This window comes from Mastigoproctus giganteus, chromosome 6 (assembly GCF_048544385.1).
Source record: "Mastigoproctus giganteus isolate SK-2022 chromosome 6, ASM4854438v1, whole genome shotgun sequence".
Classification (NCBI taxonomy): Eukaryota; Metazoa; Arthropoda; class Arachnida; order Uropygi; family Thelyphonidae; genus Mastigoproctus; species Mastigoproctus giganteus.
The window spans coordinates 135,513,969-135,541,357 of NC_143580.1; the positions used below are offsets into that span (position 1 = coordinate 135,513,969).

At 39.4% G+C, this 27,389-nt stretch overlaps 1 protein-coding gene across 1 annotated transcript in view; it reads left to right on the forward strand.

The window, feature by feature from the left end:
- LOC150084597 (uncharacterized) overlaps positions 1-27,389 on the forward strand; it is a 324,615-nt gene that overhangs the window by 70,981 nt on the left and 226,245 nt on the right. The window contains exon 4 of the mRNA XM_090376299.1: positions 26,120-26,219. Within this exon, the coding sequence (XP_090232425.1) occupies positions 26,120-26,219 (100 nt within the window). The remainder of the gene's footprint in view (positions 1-26,119; positions 26,220-27,389) is intronic.

Here is a 27,389-nt window from a genome sequence, read left to right on the forward strand (position 1 = left end):
CAGGAGTCTTGTTGCAATATATCATTGAGCTGTCTTTGAAAAAACAGGGAACTAATTCTTTCTTTTTCATGTCTGAACCATGAAAAGACAGTTCATGTGATTCCTAGATTTCATTCTTTCAGCCTAAAAGCTCTGAAGGCTTTTCATGTCCATGGCGGTACTGGCCTTACAGCTGAAGTAATGTTGTTTGACTATACAATGCTTTGCTTGTTCTTTGTGTTATAACCTGCTACATTTACAAAACAAAAGTAGCAGTCATTAATGTGATCATGAGGTTCCCTTCACATGATGAGAATGGCAAATGTCATGGCTGTCTTTATACTACATTTTGACAATTACAAGCTCTCTACACACATATAGGACAATTTATAGGGGCGTAAATTTTACCCGATCACCTAATTACCAAAATATGCAGCATATATGTTTTTATAAATGATGTTATATCCTGCCTTTGTTTCACCACAACATAGATACTGCAAAACGTAATGTCTATATTTGGATTATTCGCACAAGTATGATTTTCATATTGTTTGTCCGTGACAATAGTAATGACGCAGAATATGAAAATGTGTTAGAACCAGATACTAGTTAACATAACTGTATCATAAAACAAATTAATGTAGGAGAAACACTTCACAGGTTAATATAGTTATCTGATTGCAGGTCTCAACATGTCTCATCAAGATTAGGATTATGGTTTTATTGGCACATTAGCAGCCAAGCTTGACAAGTCGGGCATGTTAAGCTTGGCTGCTAATTGGTATAAACAATGCTGGCACATCTATACACCTGTCAGTCACAAAGGAAGTAGTATGCATATTATGTATACATGGAATGTATATCTAAGAACACAGTTCTTACTGTTGGTAAAAAAAGCTATATATCATAGGCAAAAGCAGTTTGTATTTTTAGAATTAGCACTAAACATACGCTCGGAAACACAGCAATCTATGTAGACTAATGTAAAACACCGTGTTCATGTGATCGGTCTTATTGCAAATACTAAATCTGCTAGTGGAAAACTGAAAAAAGATTTGGAATTAGCATCCAAAGATGTATTCAGTGCACATATTTGTTTTGTAAGGATAAATGTTGTTGACTACTTGTTGATCAGTGTAATTTAAAGACTCACATACTGGATGTTCTCCTGTGCTTCCAAATCAGGATAAGGAAGTAGGTTTGTATTTTGTACCGATCTGTCTGAGATTAATATATTGTATGGTAGTAAAACTGATATCACTGACCATTTCAAAGCTTGCAGATCATGTTTGCAATCTAAAAGGACCAAGAAGAGAAAAATTTTTTGATGAAAGTTGAAATATTGATTTGGATGTTATATTGTAGCAATGGTTTTTTACTTCATTTTTGGTAGAAGATGAGTTTCCTGTCATTGTTGCAGATCATGATGGATCCTTATTTGGTGTATGTTTTGCAAATCAGAAGTCACGAATAGTAGGATTCTGGTAGTTTGCAATGTTTGCAAAATTCACTGTTTTGTGTTTCAACTGAGCTACCAAGTTTGTGTTCAAACTGTACGACTATGATGACAGACAGGAGTTTAGGCTCTGTATGCCTGAACTCCTGCACATACGTGGAAGTACCATTAATTGTACGTCTCTCTGCACAATTTTCTTGGCTGTCTACAACCAGCTACATCAGTGATGTGCAATAACAAAATTGCATTATTGCATGTGCCGTGTTCCCTGTTTACTTGTGTGCAGGAGTTAATAATATTTCTTTATAACAGATTATAGTAGAGTACAGAATAATTTAAGAAATTATGATTAAAATCCATTTTTAAATAATAATTTATATTTATATACAAACATCATTTGATTAAAAAAGAAAACAGTTGTGCAAACCTTGAAAATCAGTAGTTGTGAAAAATTATGCAAATGCACTGTTTTCTGTCTCAGCGGAGCTACTGAGTTATGGTGTTCTTGCACCCAGCCACTGTATGTGGCTTGGTTGTTAACTACCACTACATAACAGAAACAAGAAAAGAATAATTAACTATATCATTATAGAGGAGAATCTTAAACAACTAGTTAAAAATACAGGGTTATATTAGGGGATTTGCAATCGAAACTGTAAAATTAAAATTGGTAATTATTTGTAAAAATAGGAACAGTTAAAATGGAAAATTTTAAACTGGTCCTATTTTTACAATTAATTACAATTGTTAGCTCTCACAATTGTTAACAGATGCTAAATATAAAAACTTGTGCAGAACACATTCCTGATGTTAATATCGCTTTAGATGAATGTTACCAGGCAGTACTAGGTGGTAGATGACTCTCATCAACCAGTGAAATACCACCACTTTGCTTATTGGAGGCTTGAAGTGGTGGAACCCATGTTTAGTCTCTAGAGCTAAGTTCCGGTCAACCCATCCCTATCTCTTCCATCATGCAGTATGATTGATGACCTTTGAGGTTATGATGAATGTCATGGCGAGATCCAATATTCCTTACATTTCGAGGGTACAGCTCTAAAACGGTGTTCGCAGGCCGTCCGCTAGTTAGGACACCGGACCGAACCTATTGGTAACTCTCTAGGAGGCTTCCGGATCAGCTAGTGTATAATCTTGCTACCTCTACTCTGCCAGATAGTGACTGGAGGAAGTCCGAGTAGTGTGTATGCGGGGAGCATTGTTGAGGCCACGTTATGTCAAGGATCTGGGTATATTCTTACCAAGTGTACGCCATATCCAAAAATTTCATTACTTCATACAGCATGTCCCACTCACTTTTTCTTACTATTTAATACACCATGAATTGTCAAACTAATAGAGCAAGTTTATCTGCGAAAAGATCTAAACCTCCCAAGCACTTCCTAATTCATTTCAGAAATATACGTGGTCTCAATTCTATTCTTAACGATGTCCACTTCCACTTGCAGTCTGCCAAACCCCATGTACTTTTTCTGACAGAATCTCAGTTATCGGTTGATTCAACTACTGCTCATCTCAGATGCCCAAATTATTCGCTGTATGATTCCTTTCGCGTCAAAGGTGGTACTTGTGTATATGTCCATTCTGATATTCCCTGTCAGAGACTTGGCAATTTGGAATCTCCTCTCTTTGATCTTCTCTGGCTTAAAATCTCTCTACCTCATTGTGTCAAATTCATCTGTTGTCTCTACCGTTTTCCCAACTCCACTAATCACTTGGATCTCTTTGACTTCCTCTCTTTGCAACTTGACTTTCTCCAGTCCAACTTTCCTAACAGTGAGGTAATTTTCCTTGGTGATTTTAATGTTCACAACTCCAGCTGGCTTCCATTTTCTAGTCACACCGACCCAGCAGGTCGAGATGCTGAGGCTTTTGCAATTACTAATGACCTATCACAGATTGTTCATTTACCTACAAGAATACCAGACAATCCTAATCATACAGCCAATATGCTTGATCTTTTTCTCATAAACAACCCTTCTAAGTACACGGTCAAAGTTAGAGGTCCTTTAGGCACTTCAGATCACAACTTGATGATTGTCTCTTCTCCAATGGAAACTTTATCTCATGGCTATTCCCAACCCCGTGTTGTTTGACATTACAAGAATGCAAAATGGGATGACCTGCGAGACTTCTTTTCCTTGGTCGGATTACTGTTTCAAAACTTCTGATGTCAACATTTGCTCAGATCGTGTCAGTGAAATTATTCTTGCAGGAATGGAATCCTTTATCCCACACTCCACTTTTAAATCTCGTCCTTTATCTAAACCTTGGTTTTCCAATAAATGTGCTAAGGCTGTTCAAGAGAAGAATGTTGCATATCGTAATTGGCTTGTTTCTAATTCTTCAGTTTCATTTTCTGCCTACACTAAAGATTGCAACAATTGTAAAGCAGTTATTGATCAGTCGAAACTAGAGTTTGAATAGGCTAAGAGTAGAAAACTTGCTTCTTGCCCTAATGGTAGCCGAGCATTCTGGTCTCTTGCCAAAGCTATTGGCCGCAACTTTTGCCCATCTCTGCTCCCACCTCTGTCCAAACCAGATGGTTTTGTTGTCACTTCAGCCAAGGATAAAGGTGACCTGCTAGCATCCCATTTTTCTTCCAGCTCATGTATTAATGATCTTGGTAAAACACCTCCCACCATTCCCAGTAAAAGGATATCAGAAGGATTTTGATGAATCTTGATGCTACGAAAGCTCCAGGTCCTGATGGTATTTCTCCACTTGTTCTAAAAACCTGTGCTCCTGAACTTACTCCTATTTTTTGCCACCTTTTTTCACTTTCTTATTCCAAAGGTGTTTTTCCTTCTGCTTGGAAATTTGCTCATATCCAGCCAGTTCCTAAAAAGGGTGATATTTGTTATTTGTTATTTGGTTTTTAGGAGCATTAGCAACTAAGGCCATATTGCTCCGGGATATGCAGTGGTCATTCCTTGACCTTTCTGCATCCTCCGTATTTGGTGGTGACGGGCTCGAACCCCGGTCTAATCAAGAAGCGTGTGCTACGCACTGCTGCTCCTTCCCACCTGTCTACGGAGGCGCCCCTAAAAAGGGTGACAAATCCCTCCCATCCAATTATCGTCCCATTGCAATTACTTCTACTCTTTCTAAAGTAATGGAGAAATCAATTAACCATCAACTCTTAAACTGCCTAGAAACCTTCCGTCTGATCAACGATCGCCAGTATGGATTCCGTCAGTGTCAATCCACTGGTGATATTCTGGCTTATGTTACCCATTTATGGACTAATTCAATGGAAAGGTTCGGTGAAACTCAAGTAGTTGCTCTTGACATCTCAAAGGCTTTTGATCGTGTTTGGCATAAAGGTCTTCTAAACAAGCTTCCATGTTATGGTTTGCCAACTGTTTTTAGTAATTGGTTATCCAGTTTCCTCTCTGATCGCTCACCGAGGGTGATGGTAGATGGCTCTCTGTCTTCTAACTTCTCCACTAATGCCGGTGTCCCCCAAGGTTCAGTTCTTTCCCCCACTCTTTTCCTCTTGTATATTAATGACCTTCTTCCATTGACTGGAAATCCTATCCATAGTTTTGCCGATGATAGCACATTGCATTCCACTTTCCATTTTGAGAAACCTTGTCCTGCTCAATCAGCTTCAACTTCTCGAAAATCTGCTACCAATTCCTTAAATGCCGATCTTCAGGTAATTCTCCAGTGGGGCAAAGACAACTTAGTTGATTTCAACCTTCTAAAACTCAGTCTTGTCTTATATCTCACAAAAAGTATTCTTCTGCTCCTATGCTTATCTTTAGTGACACTCTGATTTCTAGGAAAAATGATATATCTCTTTTGGGAATTACCCTGACTTCTAATCTCTCTTGGCACAAGCACATTACAAATATTGCTTCCTCTGCATCTAAAAAACTTGGTTTTCTCTTTCGCTCTCGGCGTTGCTTTTCTTCCAAACAGCTGCTTACTCTGTATAAATCGCAAATCCGCCCTGCCATGGAATATTGTTCCCATATCTGGGGTGGTGCCCCCAAAACCTCTCTCAGGCTTCTTGATTCCATTCAGAAGAGGGCAGTCGGGTTAATTAATGATTCATCTCTAACAGAGTCTCTCCACTCGCTTTCTCATAGACGTACTGTTTCTGCTGCATGCCTTTTCTACAGATACTTCCATGGGCACTGTTCTTCTGAATTGGCTTCTATAATTCTCGCTCTCCTTTCAAAACAGTCTGAACACGTGCCGCCACCAGCCAACATCCATTTACTGTCCAACTTCAAACCCACAGAACCAACTTTTCATCTTCCTCATTTATTCATTCAACTGCCGTTTTCTGGAACAACCTTCCTTCATACGTATTTCCTGAAAATTACAGTCTACAGAAGTTCAAGTCCAATGTCAACAAATATCTTCTTTTGTCTTCTCAACCTCCAACCCAAGCACGGTACTAAGTACTATAGATTCTAATACCTCTCATGTTTGGGTTTCACATAAAAAAAAAAAGATGAATGGCAAAATTTAAGATAACTTTAGTGGAAGCTGTAAAAGAGGTATGTGGAGAAAAGTGCTGCTAAAGAAATGAAATTCAGAACACTGTGAGCATCTGTGAAGATCACGGTGTTCTGCATTTCATGTCACTGAAGAGATAATTAGAGAAAAGGAAAAATATGAGAATTTTTGCAAAATGCAAGATATTTAAGATATGTTCCAAAGAGGCTAAAAAAAATCTTGGGAGGTTATTTAGAAAGACAAAAATGTGTAGCCATACAGTAACCTCCCAATTTATGAACTGTCCCTTTCTGAAAAGTAATTCATAAAGTGAAAGTTTGTAAATCAGGAGCGATTCTTCCCATAGATTATTACGGTATAAGGAAAGGAAGTGCTTCAAAAAAAAATGTTAAAAAAATGCATGACTATATAATACCATATAATTTTTTTTTATGAAGACTCCAAGCATGAGAACTTATAGTACTTAGTACTGTGCATGGGTTGAAGGTTGAGAAGATAAAAGAAGATACTTGTTGTCATTAGACTTGAATTTCTGTAGGTTGTAATTTTCAGGAAATATATATGAAGGAAAACAGAAGTTGAAGGAATAAATGAGGAGAAAGAAAAGCTGGTTCTGTGAGTTTGAAGTTGGACAGTAAAAGTGTGCTTACTGATTGTGGCTTGGATTGGTTTGGAAGAGAGACAGCAGGAATTATAGAACCAATTCAGAAGAACACTGTCCATGGAAATATCTATAGAAAAGTCATGTAGCGGAAACAGAACATCTATGAGAGAGAGAGAGAGAGAGAGAGAGAGAGAGAGAGACTTTGTTAGAAACAAGTCATTAATTAACCAAACTGCCCTATTTTGAATGGAATTTAGAAGCCTAAAAGAGGTTTTAGGGGCATTGCCCCTGATGTGGGAACAATATTCCATGGTAGGGAAGATTTATGATACAGAGTGAGCAGCTGTTTAGAAAAAAAAGCAATGCTGAGAGTGAAAGAGAAAAATCAATTTTTAGGTGCAGAGGAAGCAATATTTGTGATGTGCTTATGACAAGACAGATTAGAAGTCAGGATAATCCCTAATAGAGATATGTGATCTGGTGTAGTAATCTTAATCTGAGTGTCATCGAAGATAAGCATAGGAGCAGAAGAAACCTTTTTGTGAGATATAAGACAGGACTGAGTTTTAGAAGGATTGAAATCAACTAAGTTACCTTTGCTCCATTGGAGATCAGCATTTAGGGGAATTGGTAGTGGATATTCGTGAAGTTAAAGCTGTTTGTGCAGGTAAGGTTTCTCTAACTGGAAGGTGGATTGCAATGTGTGGTCATCAGCAAAACTATGGATAGGATTTCCAGTTAATGGAAGAAGATCATTAATATATAAGAGGAAAAGAGTGGGCGAAAGAACTGAACCTTGGGGAACACCTGCATTAGTGGAGAATTAGAAGACAGAGCCGTCTGTCATCACCTGCAGTCAATGGTCAAAGAGTAAACTGGATACCCAATCACAAAGAAACAGGTGGCAAACCATGAGATGGAAGCTTATTTAGGAAACCTTTATGCTAAACATGATCAAAAGCTTTTGAAATTCCAGGAGCAACTGCTTGAGTTCCGCCAAATTTTTCCATTGAATTTATCCATAGATGAGTAACATCTATGAACAAATTAACATGAGATATGATGTAACAGTAAAATTTAAAACTTATTTAAACAATAAGATTTTAAAATAATATATGTTGTAATACATAATAAAAGTGGTTTGCATTTGAGGAACTATACATATGAGTTAGTGAAGCATACTGGTCTTTGAATACATACTTGTATACTTTACAGAATGCTTTTGCTTAGAAAATAATCACCATATCACTGCAGTTTAGCAGTGATATGGTGACACACAATAGCTTTGGAGTTGTGTATAGTGTGTTCGTGTCTAACGGCACCAGGGGGTTCCCCCATCTCCGCGTTGCTTTCATTGTGGGTGTAACAGTTCACTGTAAAGGCAAGAGATTTAAAAGTGTATGGATATTGTATGAGTGTAGTGTTGTGTATCGTTGTTCTTCTGGCCATTTAGCCGCTAGACCCCTGCTGGGTCCCAACATTGTCCACACTATGCCTCGTGGAGGTGCACTCCACGAGGCATAGTGTACCAGGAGGAGACCAGGTACACTAGTATTGAAATATTTACTCTGGCAGGTCCTGCCACCTAATTTCCTGAGATTTCAGTGGCTAGGACCTAAAAAAAATATATATATATATATATATATATTATTATTATTAATAGCCATATGATGCAAGGAAGCCTGAGGCTTATGCTGCACCAGGAAAAAAAAAAGTTGCCGAGTTACCCTGAGAGAGAGTCTCTGGGGACGATAGAGAAGGCGACCCCAGATAATCAGTGGGGCAGGCCCATGCCCCACTAGGCAAAGAGAGGAGTGGCAAGGAGGTGAGGGGACGGAAAATACCATCCTCTCCCCCTGTCGGGGGAGAGGGGAGAAGATAGGACCATGCAAGGGAGCATGGTTTGAGAGCCAAGATGGCCAGCAGCAAGCTGCAGTTGGTCTTCAGTGGTATTGGCATTCCCATTTGTGATATCACTCATGGGACCAGGTCCCGTTCAGTTTAGTCAAGTCAGTTCTTGTCCTTTATTAAGTAGGTTCAGTCGTTATTCCTGGTTGTCATGTATAGGGTTCAGTTGTGCTCCATTGCAGCGAGCACTCGGCGTCTTGCGAAGAGCTCTTGGGCGTAGCAGGAGAAAGCCAGGTACTCTTGTTTTGTATCCAGTATGTTGTGCTCCCGTCCTCTAGGACAATATAGGATCTTTGTTATTAGGATGTTGCGGAGGTCGTCATAAAGCTGGCAATCATACATTAGATGTTGCCAGCTCTCCAGACTGCCGCAAACACAGGTAGGGTCCTCTTCAATTCCCAAAAGTAAAAGTTTGGCATTGATGGCACCATGTCCGGTGAGAAGGTATGCCGCATGGAGTCCAGGTGAGAACCACGTTGGGAACTTAGGGTAGACCCTGCCGACGTCAGGTATAAACTTTCTGGTTATCTCCCCTGTATGGGAGTTTGTCCATCTCTCTTGCCACACCTGCAGCAGGTAAGTGTAGAGCCTCTTCTTTTCAGCGGTGGGTTATTTGCTGGGTCAGTTGTATGTCCGAGACAAGTCCTTGAGGTGCCCTTTGCCAGATGGTAAAGTAATCCTTGTCCATAATCTCCAGGTCAAGGGGGAGAACTCCGGTCAGGACCTGTAAAGCGTGGGTGCTCACCATGCTGCAGGCACGAGAAGTAAATAGTAGGATCGACCTTTGGGTTGAGTCGATGATACGTTGGTCGACTGCGATAGTAGCCTTGTGATACCATACGCCAGAGGCATATGTGATGATAGGTATGAATATGGCTTTGTAGAGGATATGTAGCGTACGTTGGCCAAGGCCCCAGTCCCTTCGAGCCACCCTAGCAACGAAGGCAGCATATTTCCTAATCTTGGTTCGGTGTTTTGTAGGTGGTCTTTGAAGGATAGGTTGTGGTCCAGGATGACCGACCCCTAGATACTTGAGTTGTGTGGAGAATTTTATTGTCGTCTGGTTTATCTTAATTTGAGGAGGCCGTCGTAGGTCCAAGTTCCCTTTCAGCAAGGTTGGTTTTTTCTGGTGATATTCTCAGGTGATTCTGTTTTGCCCAGTTCTGCAGTAGCTCCAAGGCCAGGTTTGCAGATTCTTCCAGTTTTGCCCTTGAGTTCTCCGAGACGGAGAGAATGAGGTCATCGGCAAATGCTTGAGCATCCACTTCTCCAAGGTCCGAGACGAGGAAGCTGTCCAAGACAACGTTCCATAGGAATGGTCCCAGGACTGAACCCTGCGGGCAGCCCCGGTAGATGCTTCTAGAGAGGGTCTGATAGGGCGCATTCACTACTATGAATCTGTTGGATAGGTAGTTCTGTAAGGTCTGATAGAGGTTGCTGGGAAGATTTGCTGCTCTAAGTCTGGCCAGGACGCTCGGCCACCAAAGTGTGTCGAACGCCCCAGCAAAGTCCACAGAGATCACCAAGAAGTATTTTCTGTTGCAGTTCTCCACTTTCCCCAGGAGGTGCTGGTGGGCATCTATGGCAGAATGACCCTGTCGAAAGCCGAACTGGTTGGGCATTGTTAGTCCTGCAGTATTGTAGTGATGTTGGAGACGAGCATGTAATAGGCGCTCGAAGAGCTTGTTGACCACGGAGAGCAAGGCTATAAGGAAGATAGGCGACTGGGAAGATAGGCGACTTGGAAGGATTTTTTAGGATAAGTTTGACATTTTTGACATTGGCAATCTTCCAAGATGTTGGAAAGGCTCCTGCCTGGAGGCATTTGTTGTAAAGATTTAGCATCAGGTCAGGGGCATGTTCCACTGTCTTTTTAACAATTTCTGGTTCTAGCAGGTCTGGCCCTGGGCATTTATTTCCTCTGATAGTTGATGCTGCTGCAGTTAGCTCCTCCCTGGTGAAAGGCATTTCTGTTACTTGGTTAATTTAGGTCTCATTATCTTGGCACATTTTCTTCTGATCGTCAGTCTGCGGTTCAGCCGGTGTTTGAAAGACCACATCAAGAATATTGTTTATGGTGCTTTCCCAGTTTGTAGTCATGTCACCTTGTGGAGTTCTAATAGTAGTGACAACCTCCCCCTGAGGGAGCTTGTTTGTGGTGATCTTGTAGACCACACCCCCAGGGATCGTTATTGCCAGTAGTTGTGACCAATCGCTGCCAAGTTTCCTGTTTGCAGTGACGTATCTGCACAGTGTAGGCATCTCTCGCTTCTCTGTACCGCTGCCGTAAGGCCTCCACTTCTGCAGCTGGCCAAGATCTTCTGGCCCTTTAAAAAGCCTTGCGTCGGAGCTGAGTTTCCTTTCTAAGGTGCTGCAGGTCCCGGTTCCACCATGGCACTGCACCCAGGGCTGGGTGTTTCCTAGGTATTGCAGCTTCACAGGCCTGAGTGATGAGGGCTGTTGTCTTTCGCTGAAGGAGTTCCGGGTTGCTAGTGGTCTGGAGTTCGGCATTATGTTCCTGTAAGGCAACTGAGATTTCAGTCTGGAAGGTGTCCCAGTTTGCTTTCTGAATAGCGTACCTGTGCTGTATTTGTCTTGGTACTGGGTTCCTAGTTAGTGAGTAGGTAAGCTGGAAGGTTATGGCACGGTGGTCGGAGGTGGTCCAGGCATCTTGGACCGACCATCCAGTAATATTGCTGGCTATGTTTCTGGAGGCCATGGTGACATCTATAGTTGACTCCCATAAAGTATTGCAGAAGGTCGGCAGATTGTGTGGGAGGTTTAATACCGTTACTGGTGCCCTTGCCAGGAACTCCTCTATTTTTTGACCGTTCCTTGTGCCCGGTCGATCAGGTGTGTGACTGTGCCACACCGGGGATCTGCAGTTGACGTCTGCACCAATGATTATTCTCGAGTTTGGAAAGGTGTTGATTACCGTGTGAAGGTAATTTATGGCGAAGGTGATGTTCTCACCTGGGTGGCAGTACAGGGCCACAACATAAAGGGCTCCCATGGCGGTAACAATGTGAGCACATGCGGCCCAAGCAGTGCAGAGGTGTGTAATTCTGGTAGCTGTGATGTCTGGATTCCAGATGACAATGGCTGCCCAGGGAGTCTCATCCTCCACCTGGATGATCTTGTATTTCAGGGGATACCTCCGGACCATTTTCATGTGGGCATATGGTTCTTGCAAAATTAAGACGTCAATGTTCTCCTCTTCAGCTTTAAGTCGTAACTGATTGGCCACTGCCCTGGCCCTTTGTGCATTTATTTGTATGAACTTAACCTCAGTGGTGTTGTACTCCTTAAGGCGTGTCCCCATAATTGAGTCTTGCCTGGTATAAACTCTTAGCCTTAAGGTACACTGGGCATTTGCTGTCTCTTATGGAGTGCGCAGAGTCCATTTTTAGGCCTTTACAATTTGGACAAACCGGTTGTGTAATTTTATTTGGGCAGTTATAATAATGGCCTTTTTCAGAACAGTGACCACAGGTTGGTGCCGTTTGTGTGCAAGTATGTGTAGTGTGGCCATATCTGCAACAACGGAAGCATTTGAGCACACCTATGTGCTCGCAGAAGCAATGGCTGCTCCAATTTACAAAGATCCTTGTCTGTCCTTTCAGGGCCTGCCAGGCGACAGGGGTAAGTTCCACAATCCAGTTGGTGGATCTAGCATCTTTAGATTTGTAGGAGTACTTTGGGGTGAGCAGGTTTTGGGTGTCAGAGTTAGGTAGGGAGTTGGAGAAATTTCTCTGGTAGATCTCGTCTGCCAACTGGTTTGGTGTCAGGTCATTTTCTAAGTCATATATTGTTATGGACGGTCCTTTTCGCTTGGGCAAGGTCGTGGTAAGGCCTAGTTCTGGGATTTTTGGGTTATTGATGATCTTTTCTGCTTCTTCTTTTGTCTCCGTCTCTATTAGTATGCTGGTGTTTCTGGTCTTCATAACTGCTTTTATCCTCATTGTCTTGAAGTCATTGCTTAGATTGGTGATTACTTGTGTCTTGAGCTCTTCGCTGGATTGCATTTCGTCCGGTGTCGCAGGGCATAGAACGACCAGATGTGGTTGCTTTAGGAGTGTTTTCCGTTTGGCAGGTTGTGCACTAGGGTCTGCAGTTGGCATCTAGTAAGGTGTGGTCCTCAGCGCTTGTGCGTAGGAAGGGGCATGCTGTGGCATTTGATTTGCCCTTCCCTCCAAGTAGGCCTCCAACTTGGCAGTTGCTTTGTCATATGAGTTGTGTTTGAAGTTGTGTTGTGTTTGGATATGAGTTGTCTTTGGAGTTGTGTATAGACAATGGTTCATCATCATCAGCCATTTTCAATCCACTGCAGGACTCCAGCAACTTTCCAGTTCCTTCTGTTTTGTGCAATGGCCATCAATTTATTACCCACCAACTCGTGAATTTCATCTGTCCATCTCCATTGTTATCTTCCAGCTTTCCTTTTAGCTCTTCTTGGGTACAATTCTGTTATTTTCTTAGTCCACCTGTCATCATGTCTTCGAGCTGTGTCCTGCCCAAGTCCATTTTGGTTCTTTAGTTTTGATAAGAATGTCCTTTACTTGTCTTTGCTGCCTAATCCATGTGTTTCTCTTCTTATCCAACAGTCTGATTCCTAATATAATTTGTTCCCTTCTTTGCTGTGTAGTTTTCAGCTTGTTTTCCATTCTTTTGGCGAGTTCCCGAGTTTCACTTCCATAAGTCGTGGTGGGGAGTCAAATAATTGGGTCATTATTTTACATTTCAGACAAATTGGGATATTGCTTTTCAGTATGTGACTATATTTCTTGAATGTTATCCATCTGAAATTTATTCTTCTCTTGACCTCCAGCATTTATCATTGTTAGAGCTAATGACCTGCCCGAGATAAGTATATGAATTTGCCTTTTCAATTTCTACTCCTTAGACAATGGTTATTACTGTATAATTTAAATAGAAATAAATATTTGCAGACATAAACACTTTACTGGCTCATGCTTAAAGTTGTTTACCCCCAATCCTTGTACAAATAAAATTGCAAGGTGACTAAACTTTTCAGACTTTACAAAACTGCAATAAAATTATCAAAATGCTACTTATTTATCACTGAAAACTTGAAATGACTTTTGAAAGAATAGCAAATGGTTCTCCATGCTCTATTGTAAACAGAAATCACTTTTATCTGACAATAATCCACACTTTCATTACATGCGCTTGATAGTATATTTCACTAAATATGTACTTGATAGTATATATCACTAAAAATGTACTTGATAGTATATTTCACTAAAAATGTACTTGATAGTATATTTCACTAAAAATGTACTTGATAGTATATTTCACTAAAAATGTTCTTGATAGTATATTTCACTAAAAATGTACTTGATAGTATATTTCACTAAAAATGTACTTGATAGCATATTTCACTAAAAATGTGCTTTGAATAGTATGCCGTATTTAATTGCATGTTCAGTATATGTCAGATTGTTAAGTACAATGATATACACAGTGTACAGAAATCATGGGATACCTACCTAGGTATTGAGTCCACTAGTTCACGAAAATGTTCAACAGATATTTCCATCCATGCTTGCTGCACCATTGTCCATAATTCTGTCACATTCCTGGGTGGATGACCTAAAGCTCGAACAGATCTTTCCAAAGCATCCCAAAGATGCCCCACAAGGTTCATGTCCAATGAATGGGGAGGCCATTCCATGGTGGTAAAATCTGCAGAATGCTCTTCGAATCATGTTCTAATCACCACGGCTCTTGGGAGGTGCATTGTCATTCTGAAAAGTCCATTTCCCTATGGGTGCATGATTACCATGAAGGGATGTAGATGGTCTGCAAAGATGGACAATTAATTTGAACCAGAGATGTGTCTAGACGTACCAGAGGTCCCAACATGTACCAGTTGAACACACCCCAGACCATTACCAACCATCCACCTGCCCGAACAGTTCTTTGTTGACATGATGGGTGCATAGTTTTGTGCAGTTTTCGCCAGATACTCACCCTCCCATCTGCTTGAAATAACTGAAACGGGACTCATCAGACGAGGAGACCCATCTCCAATCATCCGAGGTCCAGTGATGCTGTTCTTTCGCCCAGTTGAGGCATAGAATCCTGTGTCATGGTGTTAGCAATGGGACTCTGGTGGGTCGATGGCTCCCATAATCTATTGCCGCTAATAATCGCCTAATGGTCTTGTTGGAGACGTTTCTGGTACCTCCCTTATTGAAGTCGGCAGTGATTTGTGCCACTGTTGCTCTCCAGTTGGCTGAAACAATGCGAGATAGACGTCTATGGCCACGTTCATCCACCACCTTTCTCTGCCCACAGCGCTGTCCACGATGTGATGTTATTCTGGAAATAGCATATACCGAATACACTTTTTACACTCTTGATACTGTCGAATAGATAGTGCAATTTCTGTACCACCTCTGCGATAGAGTGACCTGTACGTTGGGCACCCACTGTCATCCTCTTTCAAAGTCAGTTAACTTATGACATTTATCCATGCTGAAATCGAGTTACTGTCTACATGAATGCAGTGTACCTATATACCTGCCATGCTGTGGGTTCATCCACTAGCGAGAGGGGTGACAGCATCGTGTTGCCCAGGAACCTGGTATCTCATGAATTCTGTCCTTTCAGTGTATATTAGTAGAAGCACTTAATTTGTCTGCATTTAACCAATGCTTCATCCTTCTCTCTTTCAAACATACTGTCTGATGCCTATGGCACACTGCCATGAGCACTAGTTCATCATACTTGCAGCTAGCCGGCTAGTGTGGTATACATTGCCTAACTCTTGAGTTGTATGCTTCCCTCAAGAGGTCATTTGTTTGTTCTAAACTATATACAGTAAACTCCCGCTATTCGCGGTATCTGTATTCGTGGTCGCTGATTTAATATAAAATGAATGAATCGCCACCAAATACGGAGCATGTGGCCAGGGAATGATCACTGCATATCTCGGAGCAATATGGCCTTAGTTGCTAATGCTCCTAAAAACCAAATAACAAACAATATAAAATGAAACCTAAAAAAATGCGAATTTTAAAGCGCCGTGAACATTTTCTGCCATAAAAAAACATGGGCGTGGCTAAAATTACCTTTTCCGGTCAAAACAGCGCTCAGTGGGTGGGGGGGAGAAGGGTGACAAAATCGCGAGCGTGAATGTTTCTCGCTAATCAGTATGTGTTATGCGCTTGTCACGGAAGGTTTTGTCGTTTGCTTCTAATTTATATGCTTACAAATTGATATGCTTACAAAAGTGATAAATCTACCGTTTTGCAGTGTAAAACAGACTTTTTCGAGTGTGTTAACAGAAGGAAGTGACTTTATTGTGGACAAGTTCTTTCTAACCTGTACAAAAATATGGCTACGAATAACAAGGGAAATGTGAAAATATCAAAGAAGGTGATGATATTAGCGATTAAAATTGAGTTATTAGACAAAATTTCTAATGGTGAAAGTGTCTCCTCAGTGGCAAAACATTATAAAATCAATGAGTCAACGGTACGATCAATCAAAAAATCGGAAGAAAAAATTCGCCGTAGTGTCCGTGAAAATGCGCTAATTGCTTCAAAAATTTGCTCTGTAACTCGTGATGTTAAATTAGAAAAAATGGAAAAAGCTTTAAATCTGTGGATAGAAGACTGAACTCAAAATAGAATTCCCTTAAGTTCACTCATCATTCGTGAAAAGGCAAAACCCCTTTATCAACACTTTAGCGAAACTGGTGATAGCACTGGCGGGATAAGTTTTTTAGCTAGCAAAGGCGCTGGTTTGAAAGATTTGTTTGAAATTTCTAATAAATATTACATTTAATATTAAATTGTTTCTTATTTTCATTTCAATGCCATATGCTTACATTTCACTATGTACTGTCAATGTACATATTATAGTCATATTATGAAGGTACAGTCAGTCCTCGTATAACACGTGTTTACACTACATGAATTCGATCATACACGATTTATAAATAGGGGAATGATATCTTATATAACACAAACCGAATTCGCTTATACACGATTCGCCTTTGTGTTTACAAGAAATGGCAGTCAAACGCAGAATCACCCCAACCGAACGCAACACGATAGGAATGAAGAGAAGATTTTGAAAATGTATTTGTTTTTTATATCAGTGAAGGGGAAACAGATTTCACCATAATAGCGTAAAAACCAACACAATTCCAGCTATCGGTATAATCGTAAATGCAATTAGATCGAGTTTGCTACCATTTTATAACAGATTCCACTAGCAGGAATGCAACTGGAAATTGTTTTTATTGTTTTATGGTAGTAACCCCCAGAAATGTGCTTTAGTAAAATGTGAGGTGTTAATAGTGTATCTCTGCCTTTACGGTGTTGTTTCTTCAGTTGCTACACGCGTGCAGCTTTGTTTATTGTATCAAGCGTGCCTCCTCATTTTGTAATTGTGCTTTATTCCCTAAAAATGAGTAAAATACTTAAAATGTGTGAAAAGGAAGCGTCCTGGTGAAGACACTGCAGATTCAGAGAGAAAAAGAAAAGCACAGAGGCGGACTGGGTCAAAAATTCTAACCCGGGAAAATTTGTAGTGGCCTCACACTAGCGTTTATGGCCATAATCACACCGGCCCACCGGGGTTTCCCTGATAAGGCTTATGGCCAGTCCGCCTCTGTCGATAGAGAAAAAATATGAAATTGTGAAATGCTTTGAGCAAAATGAAAGACCATGTGATATTGCACATGCTACAGACCTAAATGAGGCAATGCCGAGAATTACAAAGAATGCAGAGAAAATAAAAATAACTTTCATAGCAGGAACAACTCAAAGTGTAATTAAAATCCATTAGATTAAGACACAAAGAATTAGAAGAGATTGAACGGCTGTCATCTGTTTGGATAGAAAATCAAACAAAAAACAAGTTTGCGTACGATAGAAGGAAAAGCATTAGCAATATTTTATTACGTAATAGTCGTAATAAAATACTTAAGTATTTTATTACGATAATTTATTGTGTTTGGTAATGTTTTGGTTACAAATGTGAGTTCAATCTTGGGTGGTCGGCACCTAACCCTATTTTTCCCATAGGGCCTGTTGTTTATATTGCACGAGGGTTTCTAGGAACACAACTATCGTGCTATACGAGGACTGACTGTACATAGACAAAATTTTAGACTAGTTTTTCTTATATATTTCATACTTTGGAACGGAACCCCTTTATTACTATGGGAGCCATAACTCAGTATTCGCGGCATTTCTCAGGAACGTAACCCCTGCAAATTGCGGGGGTTTACTGTACCAGTAAAATTATTTTGTAATTGTAATCACAATAAGTAATTTAATTATTTATTATCTAAATTAATGAAATAGGGTTGTGTAAAGAAATAGTTATTTCTGTGGAAACTGAATTGGATATTTTAGAATGACTCAGTAAAAGCGAATCGCCTAAAAAAAAAAAATTATGGTTGAATGAGGTGTGGCAAGGCAAAAAAACCAAAAAAAACTACACCAGACCTTTCCCCATTACCTATCCATCCCCTCTAATAGTTTTTGTAGGTCTTCCTTGAATTTATTCCAACTACTTACTACCACAATGCTAAATGGAAGGTTCTTTCAACAGTCAACCACCTGCTGTTTCAACAGTCAACCACCTGCTGTTTGAAGGAAAATGTCTGCAGAACTGTCCTGTAACCATCCTTCCTCAGCTTGAATTTATGCCCCCTTGTATGTGTAGTCTGAGCAAGAGGAAGGATGCCTCAGCATTGAGTGTACTCAATCCATTCAAAGTATTAAACACCTCGATCAAATCCATTCGCAGGTGCTTAGTTTCCAGATGCTGCGGTGAGCAGAACTGCACCCCTTTTAAGAAATCTTTATTGCAATAATAATAATGATGATAATACAATTCGATACATTGCAATGTCGCCCTTCATGGCCACCAGGCCAGGGGTTAACAGTAATAATACAATATAAATAGGGATCATTGATATATAAAACATAGGAAATGCATATGTGGAAGTACAGGTCAAAACTCCAAGTATTATACAGTTATTTACAATACAATATATAAAGAAGATATTGGCGGAAACAAATAATTTCATATATATATAGTAGTATAAACAAGCAATGTTCTTTGCACTGAACAGAAGTAGTTAGTCCATCATTACTAACTGTCATACTGAAAAGTTAGTATGCCGTCTTCACATCAGGTGGTATTGATGGCTTGCAGCATTAAGACAAGCTTCGAGGAGAAGGATCAGGGACAGGGAAGTACAATTCAAAGATGTGGCATTTGTATTCCCTGTCAGAAGTGAACTTATTAAGGTCAGCACCCAAGGACTGGGCACATGAGAGTAGCTGAAAAGGCAGGAACCCATCAGATAGGTGGTTTTCTTGTAAGAACACCTTTTGTTTCCTTCACCAATCTTGTTGCTCTTCTCTGCACTCTTTCCAGCTGATTCATATCCTTTCAAAATCCTCCAAAGCTCTATACAGTACTCAAGATGCGGCTGAAGTGTTGTACAATGGGACAATCATCCCATTATACCTGATAGCAAAATTCCTGTATATCATTGTCAAAACTCCATGAGCTGGCCTAGCAACCTGTCTGTACTGCTCAGAGAATTTCAGGACCAGTTGTGATTGCACAATTGGTATTTTTCATTTTCCACTATGCTGAGTGTGGTACCGTACAGTTGGTATGTTATTCTGCATTGCTGATTCCCATATGCATTACCTTACATTTGTCAGTGTTAAATTTCTTTTGCTACTTCTCAGTCCATCTACCTAATTTTTTTAGATCTTGTTGCACTGGCAAACCCTCATTACTGTCATTAACCAACTTGCCACCGACCGGGCTAGCCGAGTGGGTAAAGTGCCTGCCTGGCAACCCAAAGGTCGCGGGTTCGAATCCTGCCTAGGGCTTGGATCAGTGTACTGCAAAAACCTTTGGAGGTGCATTATGGCCACAGAAGCTGATGCACCAACAACTAACAAAGGAAAAAAAAAAAAAAACCAACTTGCCATCCATCATACCATCTGCAAATTTGGGCATTAAGCATGATATACCTTCATTAATACATATAGAAATAGCACTGAACCCTGGAGAACACCACTAATAACAGTAGTCCAAGAAGAGGAGTGCTGATTGATAACCACTCTTTGCCTTCTCCCATCTTACCATCTCTTTATCCATAGCAGTAACTCGCCCCTAATGCCACACTGTTCCAGTTTATACTGAAGTGTTTTATGTGGAACAGCATGATGTGCTTTAATGAAATCTGCATATTGGATATTGTGATGCTGTAGCAGTGGAAACGGAACATCCAGTTCCTTTGCTACTGGAACTGGATGCTTATTTCATCATGGTGTCCAATCAGATTAGTCACACATGATCACTCCTTCACAAATTCGTGCTGTGACTGCATTCCTGTCTAGATGGTTCTGCATTACTTCTTTCACTAGTGACTGTAATTTTCCATGGAACAAAAGTCAAGCTAACAGGTCTGTATTACTCACATCACCCTTTGATCCCCCTTTGTGAATTGTGGATTAATTTGCACATCTCCAGTCCATAGGGACATCCCTCGAATGCAAGGACTCTCTTATAATTATGGCTAATGTTTGTTTCTCTTTTGCTGTCTCTTTATAATTTTAGCATTAGCATTAGTAGAGGCATTTGATGCAAGAAAGCAAGCTTATGCAGCATCAGCCAAAAAAAAAAAAAAAAAAAAAAACCCACTTCCACTTCACCCCTCTGTTCGTTCAAAATACCTGTCCAGCTGAGCCTTAAACTTATTTAGGCTATCAACCTCCACCACAAGGGATGGCAGTCTGTTCCACCAACCAACCACCCGCTGGCTAAAGGCAAATTTCCGCACGTCTATCCTACATCTGTCTTTCCTCAATTTGAATTTATGCCCTCTCAGGTGAATTTTCTGAGCTAGAGGAAGAATCCCATCAGCATTGAGCATGCTTAAACCATTCAAAGCTTTATACACCTCTATCAGATCACCTCACTGGTGCCTAGTCTCCAGACGCTGTAATTTGCAAAACTTAAGCCTTTCTTCGTAAGAGCACCCCTTTGTTCCATTCACTAATCTTGTTGCCCTTCTCTGTACTCGTTCCAGCAGCTCTACATCCTTCTTGAAATGAGGCCTCCAGACCTGTATACAGTACTCTAGGTGTGGCCTGACCATTGCCTTATACAATGGAATAATCACCTCCTTATCCCTGCTGGAAAAATTCCTGTATATCATTGACAATACTCCATGAGCTACTCTTGCAGCCCGTCTGCACTGCTCAGAGAACTTCATATCTGCCTGCACAATCACCCCCAAGTCCCTTTCATTCTCTACCACTGTCAGTGTAGTACCACAGAGTTGATACGTTGCTCTGGGGTTGCTATTTCCCATGTGTAGTACTTTACATTTGTCAATGTTAAACTTCATTTGCCACCTCTCAGCCCATCTGCTCAACCTTTCCAGATCCTGTTGCAGCAGCATAGTGTCAGTAGTGTCCTTGACAACCCTGCCAACCTTTGTATCATCTGCAAACTTGGACATTAAGCTTGATATACCATCATCAATATCATTTATAAATACAGAAAACAATAATGGACCCAACACTGAGCCCTGAGGGACTCCACTAATAACATTAGTCCACGTTGAGCAGTGTCCATTGATTACCACTCTCTGTCTTCTCCCCCTCAACCACCCCTTTATCCATAGCAGCAATTTAATAACAATGCCACACTGCTCCAATTTGTGCAGCAGTCTTCCATGTGCAACAGTATCAAAAGCCTTTCTGAGATCCAAGTATATAATATCAAAGTTATTCCCTGCATCCAGTTCTTTTGTGACTGCATCATAGTATCCAATCAAGTTGGTCAGGCAAGACTTCCCCTTAACAAAACCATGCTGTGTCTGAGCTATAACTGAAGTCTTGTCTAAATGATCCTGCAGTGCTTCTTTAACCAGTGCCTCCATTAATTTTCCGGGAACAGAAGTTAAGCTCACAGGTCTATAATTACTTGTGTCAGCCTTTGATCCTCCTTTGTGAATTGGGGTCACATTTACACATTTCCAGTCTATGGGTACCTCCCCTGAGTCCAAGGAAGCTCTCATAATTATGGCTAAGGGTTTGCTTACCTCCTTTGCTGCCTCCTTTAATATAACTGGATAGATCCCATCCACCCCGGGTGCCTTTCTTGTGTTTATCTTCAACAGTTTCTCCTCCACTTTACTCCCAGTTATTTCAAGATTCTGTAGCTTACTGCTAGAGTTGAATACACCTCTGGCATTCCCCTTGCTGAATAACTCCTCATGTGTGAATGTCGATGCAAAATATTCATTTAGTTTGTTAGCTACCTGAGCAGGATCATCAACAGTTGACCCATCAATATCAAGTGGACCAATCTGATTCATCCCCTTCCTTCTAGAGTTTACATAAGTAAAGAACTCTTTGCTGTTTTTCTTTGCATCCCTTGCCAAGGATTTCTCGTAATCTGCCTTCGCCTGCCTAACCTCCTTTGTAACCTGGTTGCATATCAACTTGTATCTATCATAGGCTTCTGTGTCATGTGTTAATTTGTAAGTATCCCATGCATTTTTCTTCTCTGCCATATGCCACATTAGTTCATCTGACATCCATTTTGGCCTAAACCTTGAACAATATTTCTTAGTTGGTATGTAAAGCCTAGTAGCTTCCAAGATAAGTTCTTTGAATGCTTCCCATTTTGAATTTGCTGTTGGTAACATCATCAGTTGGTCCCACTGTATAGAATTTAAATACTGTCTCAATCCATCGTAGTCGCCTTTACGGAAGCAATAACCCTTCCCTTTACCCCTAATGGTAGTTACCTCTTTCAGTAAATCCCACTTCAGCACACTGTGATCACTGCCACCTAGTGGTTCATTTATCTGCAGATTCTTAATGCATGAAGAATCACTGCTGATAATCAAATCAAGAGTATTACTCCCTCTAGTTGCCTCCCGAACATGCTGATGTAGAAAACAATCATCCAATAAATCCACAAAAGCCCTGCTAGTGTGTGAGTAACCAGCCCCCAAATTCCAGTCAATATCTGGGAAATTAAAATCTCCCATTATAAGATTCTCTGATTTACTGGCCCACTCTATTTCCCTGTACAGTTCCTTATTATACTCATCAGAGTCATTAGGCCTATAGCACACTCCTACTCTCAATTTTGATCTCCCAATGCTTATGTCACACCAAACTGACTCAACACTGCACTGTCCAGCGATGTCAACTGGCTTCACTTCCTTGGTTTTTATGTGTTTCTTAACTAATAGCATAACCCCTCCCCCTTCCTATCCTGTCTATCCTTTCTGTAGACGTTGTACTCCCCAAATTGCAGTTCTGCATCCCTTATATCTGTGTGACACCACGTCTCTGATATCCCAACAATATCTGCCTTTGATGTTTTGAGCAATACCTCAAATTAATCAAATTTATTTACTAAACTCCTAGCATTGGTGTACACGCAAGTATACCTGCACCTGTTTCTATTCTTAGCTACCCTAACACAACCCATGTGTTTACTTGTACCGCAATGGCTCCCAGCAGTCTCTGAAATACCATGCATCTTGTTTTTCAGGCTTCTGCTCATTCTAATAGAAGCAGTGCAAGAATCTCTTTCACCTCTGCCAGTGGCTACTGTCAATCTATTGGTCTTTGTCTCCCCCCAGTTTGATAGATCCCATCTACCCTCAGGTGTCTTTATTTTTAGTTTCCACAATTTCTTTTTCACTTTCCTATTGGTTATTACAAAGTCTTTTAGCTCCCTGTTAGATTTGATACACTTCTGACATCCCCTTCCCTAAAAGACACTTCATATGTGAATGTAGATGCAAGATATCTATTCCGTTTGCAGGATCATCAACAAGATATTAAACCCTTTCATATCTAGCATTAGCATTAGTAGAGGCATATGATGCAAGAAAGCAAGCTTATTCAGCATCAGCCAAAAAAAAAAAAAAAAACAACCACTACTCCCATTTCACCCCTCCATTCGTTCGAAATACCTGTCCAGCTGAGCCTTAAATTTGTTTAGGCTATCAACTTCAACAACAAGCGATGGAAGACAATTTAACAGACAAATGCGATTCATCCCCTTCCTTCTATTGTTTATATAATTACAAAAGAGTTACCTCAATATTTCTTCACAGGGTAACTTCTATGCTCAGCTCTCCACAATTAAAATGATTTAAGAATGATTTAAAAATGCATAAAAACTACTTTAAAATTATTAAAATTTTTTTTATTAATTGTGTTCAACGCTCTCAGAACATGAATGATCTGATACCCTGGGATCATAGTCAAAAGCCCCAGCCTGACCCCAGACTCATCAAAACCTCCATGAATCCACGAGTGACTGCAAACATTGTCAGATACTTAAAACTAGACGTTAATAAAATAGATCAAAAAATAAAATCTACTGAATAAAACTACGATGATGACAATAAATTACAAAACTTTCCTTCCTTCATTATTTAGTAGATTTTATTTTATGATATATTTTATCAATGTCTAGTTTTAAGTATCTGACATAATGTTTTCAGTCACTCAAGGATTCATGGAGGTTTTGATGAGTCTGGGGTCAAGTTGGGGCTTTCGATTCTGATCGCGGGGTGTCAGATCATTCGTGTTCTGAGAGTGTTGAACAGATTAAATAAAAAAATTTTAATAATTTTAAAGAAGTTTTTGTGTTTTTAAATCATTTAATCGTGGAGAGTTCAGCATAGAAGTCATTCTGTGAAGAAATATTGAGGTAGCTCTTGTAATTTTCAAATATGAATAAAACATTGGATATATTGAGCCATCATTGCTCTTAGATTTATAGATTGTTTATATAAATAAAGAAGTCCTTGCAGCTTTTCTTTACATTCTTTTTTGCCAGAGACTTCTCATAATCTTCCTTAGCTTGCCTAACCTCCTCTGTGACTTGATTGCAGACTAGTTTATAACTACTGCATTTAGTTTTTAGATCTAAGGGGGATTGGATTGGATTGGTGACTAATAATATTTAGCCTTAGGTGACAAACTAATCCATATCTAGCTGTATAACAGAAGCAGAATATCTTTAAGCAACTATTTTGTTTACATACATCAGAACAAAAGCTGAATATCACTAACTGTAGGTTTATTGTTTTTTCAAACATGATAACTCTTTCATCCAGTGTGATTTGTACCATAACAGAGCACTGTTGATAGTGTAGTGTAGTGTCCATGAATGGTTTGCAATTAATTTTTCCGACATTTGAAAGACATCTGATTAAGTTAAATTTCAGTCTTTCATATGTGATGACAAAAACATGAACAGTATTACAGAAAATACTAGTTGCCATCACACAAAATTTAGTGTGATGGGGAACTGCTGTTTTTTATTTGTTCTGCCCTGCTTATAATATTTTTATATTATAATACAGTAAACCCCCGCTTATCGCGGTATCTGTATTCGCGGTCGCTGATGTAATATAAAATGAAACCTAAAAAATGTGAATTTTAATGCGCTGTGAACATTTTCCGGCAATAAAAACATGGGCGTGGCTAAAATTATCTTTCCCGGTCAAAACAGCTTTGTCACCCCTCTCCCCCCACTCAGTGAGTGGGGAGAGAGGGGTGACAAAATCGCGAGCGTGGTTGTTTCTGCTAATCCTTGTTCAGTATGTGTTATGCGCTTGTCATGGAAGGTTTCGTCATTTGCTTTTAATTTATATGCTTATAAATTGAATAAATTTATCAATTTATAAATTGATAAATTTATTCAATGTAAAACAGACTTTTTCGAGTGTGTTAACGGAAGAAAGTGACTTTATTGTGGACAAGTTCTTTCTAACCCATACAAAAATATGGCTACGAATAACTAGGGAAATATGAAAAGATCAAAGAATGTGATGACATTAGCGAATAAAATTGAGTTATTAGACAAAATTTCTAATGGTGAAAGTGTCTCCTCAGTGGCAAAACATAAAATCAATGCGTCAACGGTATGATCAATCAAGAAATCGGAAGAAAAAATCCGCTGTAGTGTCCGTGAAAACACGCTAATTGTTTCAAAAATTTGCTCTGTAACTCGTGATGTTAAATTAGAAAAAATGGAAAAAGCTTTAAATCTGTGAATAGAAGACCGACCTCAAAATAAAATTCCCTTAAGTTCAACTCATCATTCGTGAAAAGGCAAAGCACCTTTATCAACACTTTAGTGAAACTGGTGATAGCACTGGCGGGATAAGTTTTTTAGATAGTAAAGGCGCTGTTTTGAAAGATTTGTTTGAAATTTCTAATAAATGTTACATTTAATATTAAATTGTTTCTTATTTTCATTTCAATGCCATATGCTTGCATTTCACTATGTACTATCTATGTACATAGTCATATTATGAAGGTACATATAATACATACATAGACAAAATTTTAGACTAGTTTTTCTTATATATTTCATACTTTGGAACGGAACCCCTTTATTACTATGGGAGCCATAACTGAGTATTCACGTTTTCGGTATTCGTGGCATTTCTCAGGAACGTAACCCCCGCGAATAGTGGGGGTTTACTGTATTATCATTTGCATTTTATCATTATCATTTACAGTGCATAATTTATTTTTTATATACCATACTTAATTTTATGAAGTATTATTTCAAATGAAATGAAGTTATATTTGTAAGAAAATTTAATTTTACAGGAAATGAAATCCTTATTGGTGTCAAATGCATTCAGAGATTTAGAATTGTTGCAGTCAGTGGAACAAAGTTCATTAGCTGGAGCAGTTAAAATATTGAAAGGTATATTTATTTTATTTGTTTGAGTTTAGTTTACTTATATAAGTTTCCATTACTTAAAATAAATGCATTATTCAGTTCTAATTGACATTTGTTCTAAAGATATACTGTGAAGATGTAATGGTCTTCTTCTTTATCCATCAAACTTCTTTCCTAAATGGTGGAATAAAGTTTACTTCTGTATTTATCTTGATCCTTGTATACATCTCTCTCTCTCTCTCTCTCTCTCTCTCTCTCTCTCTCTCTCTCTCTCTCTCTCTCTCTCTCTCTCTCTCTCCACTAAATAATGTGCTTTTTTGTTCATACTCTGACATAGCCACTAGGCTAGAGGAGTTTATACCTATAATGACAATGAATACAGTCATTAACTGTATTCAGTAGTTATGTGGGCTTGAACCACAGCCAACTGAAATCATCTGCTACTGCACTCCAGTGCTAGATCACTTGTTCTAGGCCACATCTGACAGTTTTTTGATAATTGTGTCTCCTAGTTTTTGGTCAAGGTTGTTATTTTTCAAATAAAAAATATATTATTTTTTAAATTACTACATTCCTACCGAATTTAACGATATGCACTAAAGTGCATGTTGTTAATTTCATTAGGCTTGTATTTAAAGAAATAATTGAAATTGAAAATAGAAACACATCCACTTATTGTCAACTTAAAAAAAAACTGATAGTAGGTGGCTACATGTGTTTTCAATTTCATTTCTTCATAGTAGCAACACACGTATTATATGAGTTTTCAGTAATTTACTTAGTATAAAAAAATTCTTCATTTTAATATGTGGAGAAAGTGTTATTTTATTTTCATTTCAAGTGTTCTTTACTATTCGTTTATTGTCTTAGTGTTTACTTTTGATACTACTTCGCATCGTTGTAAAAGAAGTGTGGACTTAGCTTATAGCAAGATAAGATTTAATGGGAAAAGTTGTTATAGTTACTTTAAATATAAACTATATCAAGTAAGAAAAGCAAGTGTTATTTTCAAGAATTTAAGGACATGTATACCTGTATGTTCCCCTGTATTTTGAAGTCAGGTGTGGAAGTAGGATTGCATTTTGCAGTTTATGTAGATGTGACATTAATGTATGAAATGGTGGAAAAAGTGATGTTGCTCACCATATTAAGTACATAAAGCATATTAATGTACGTGAAGTTCAAGGGACCAAA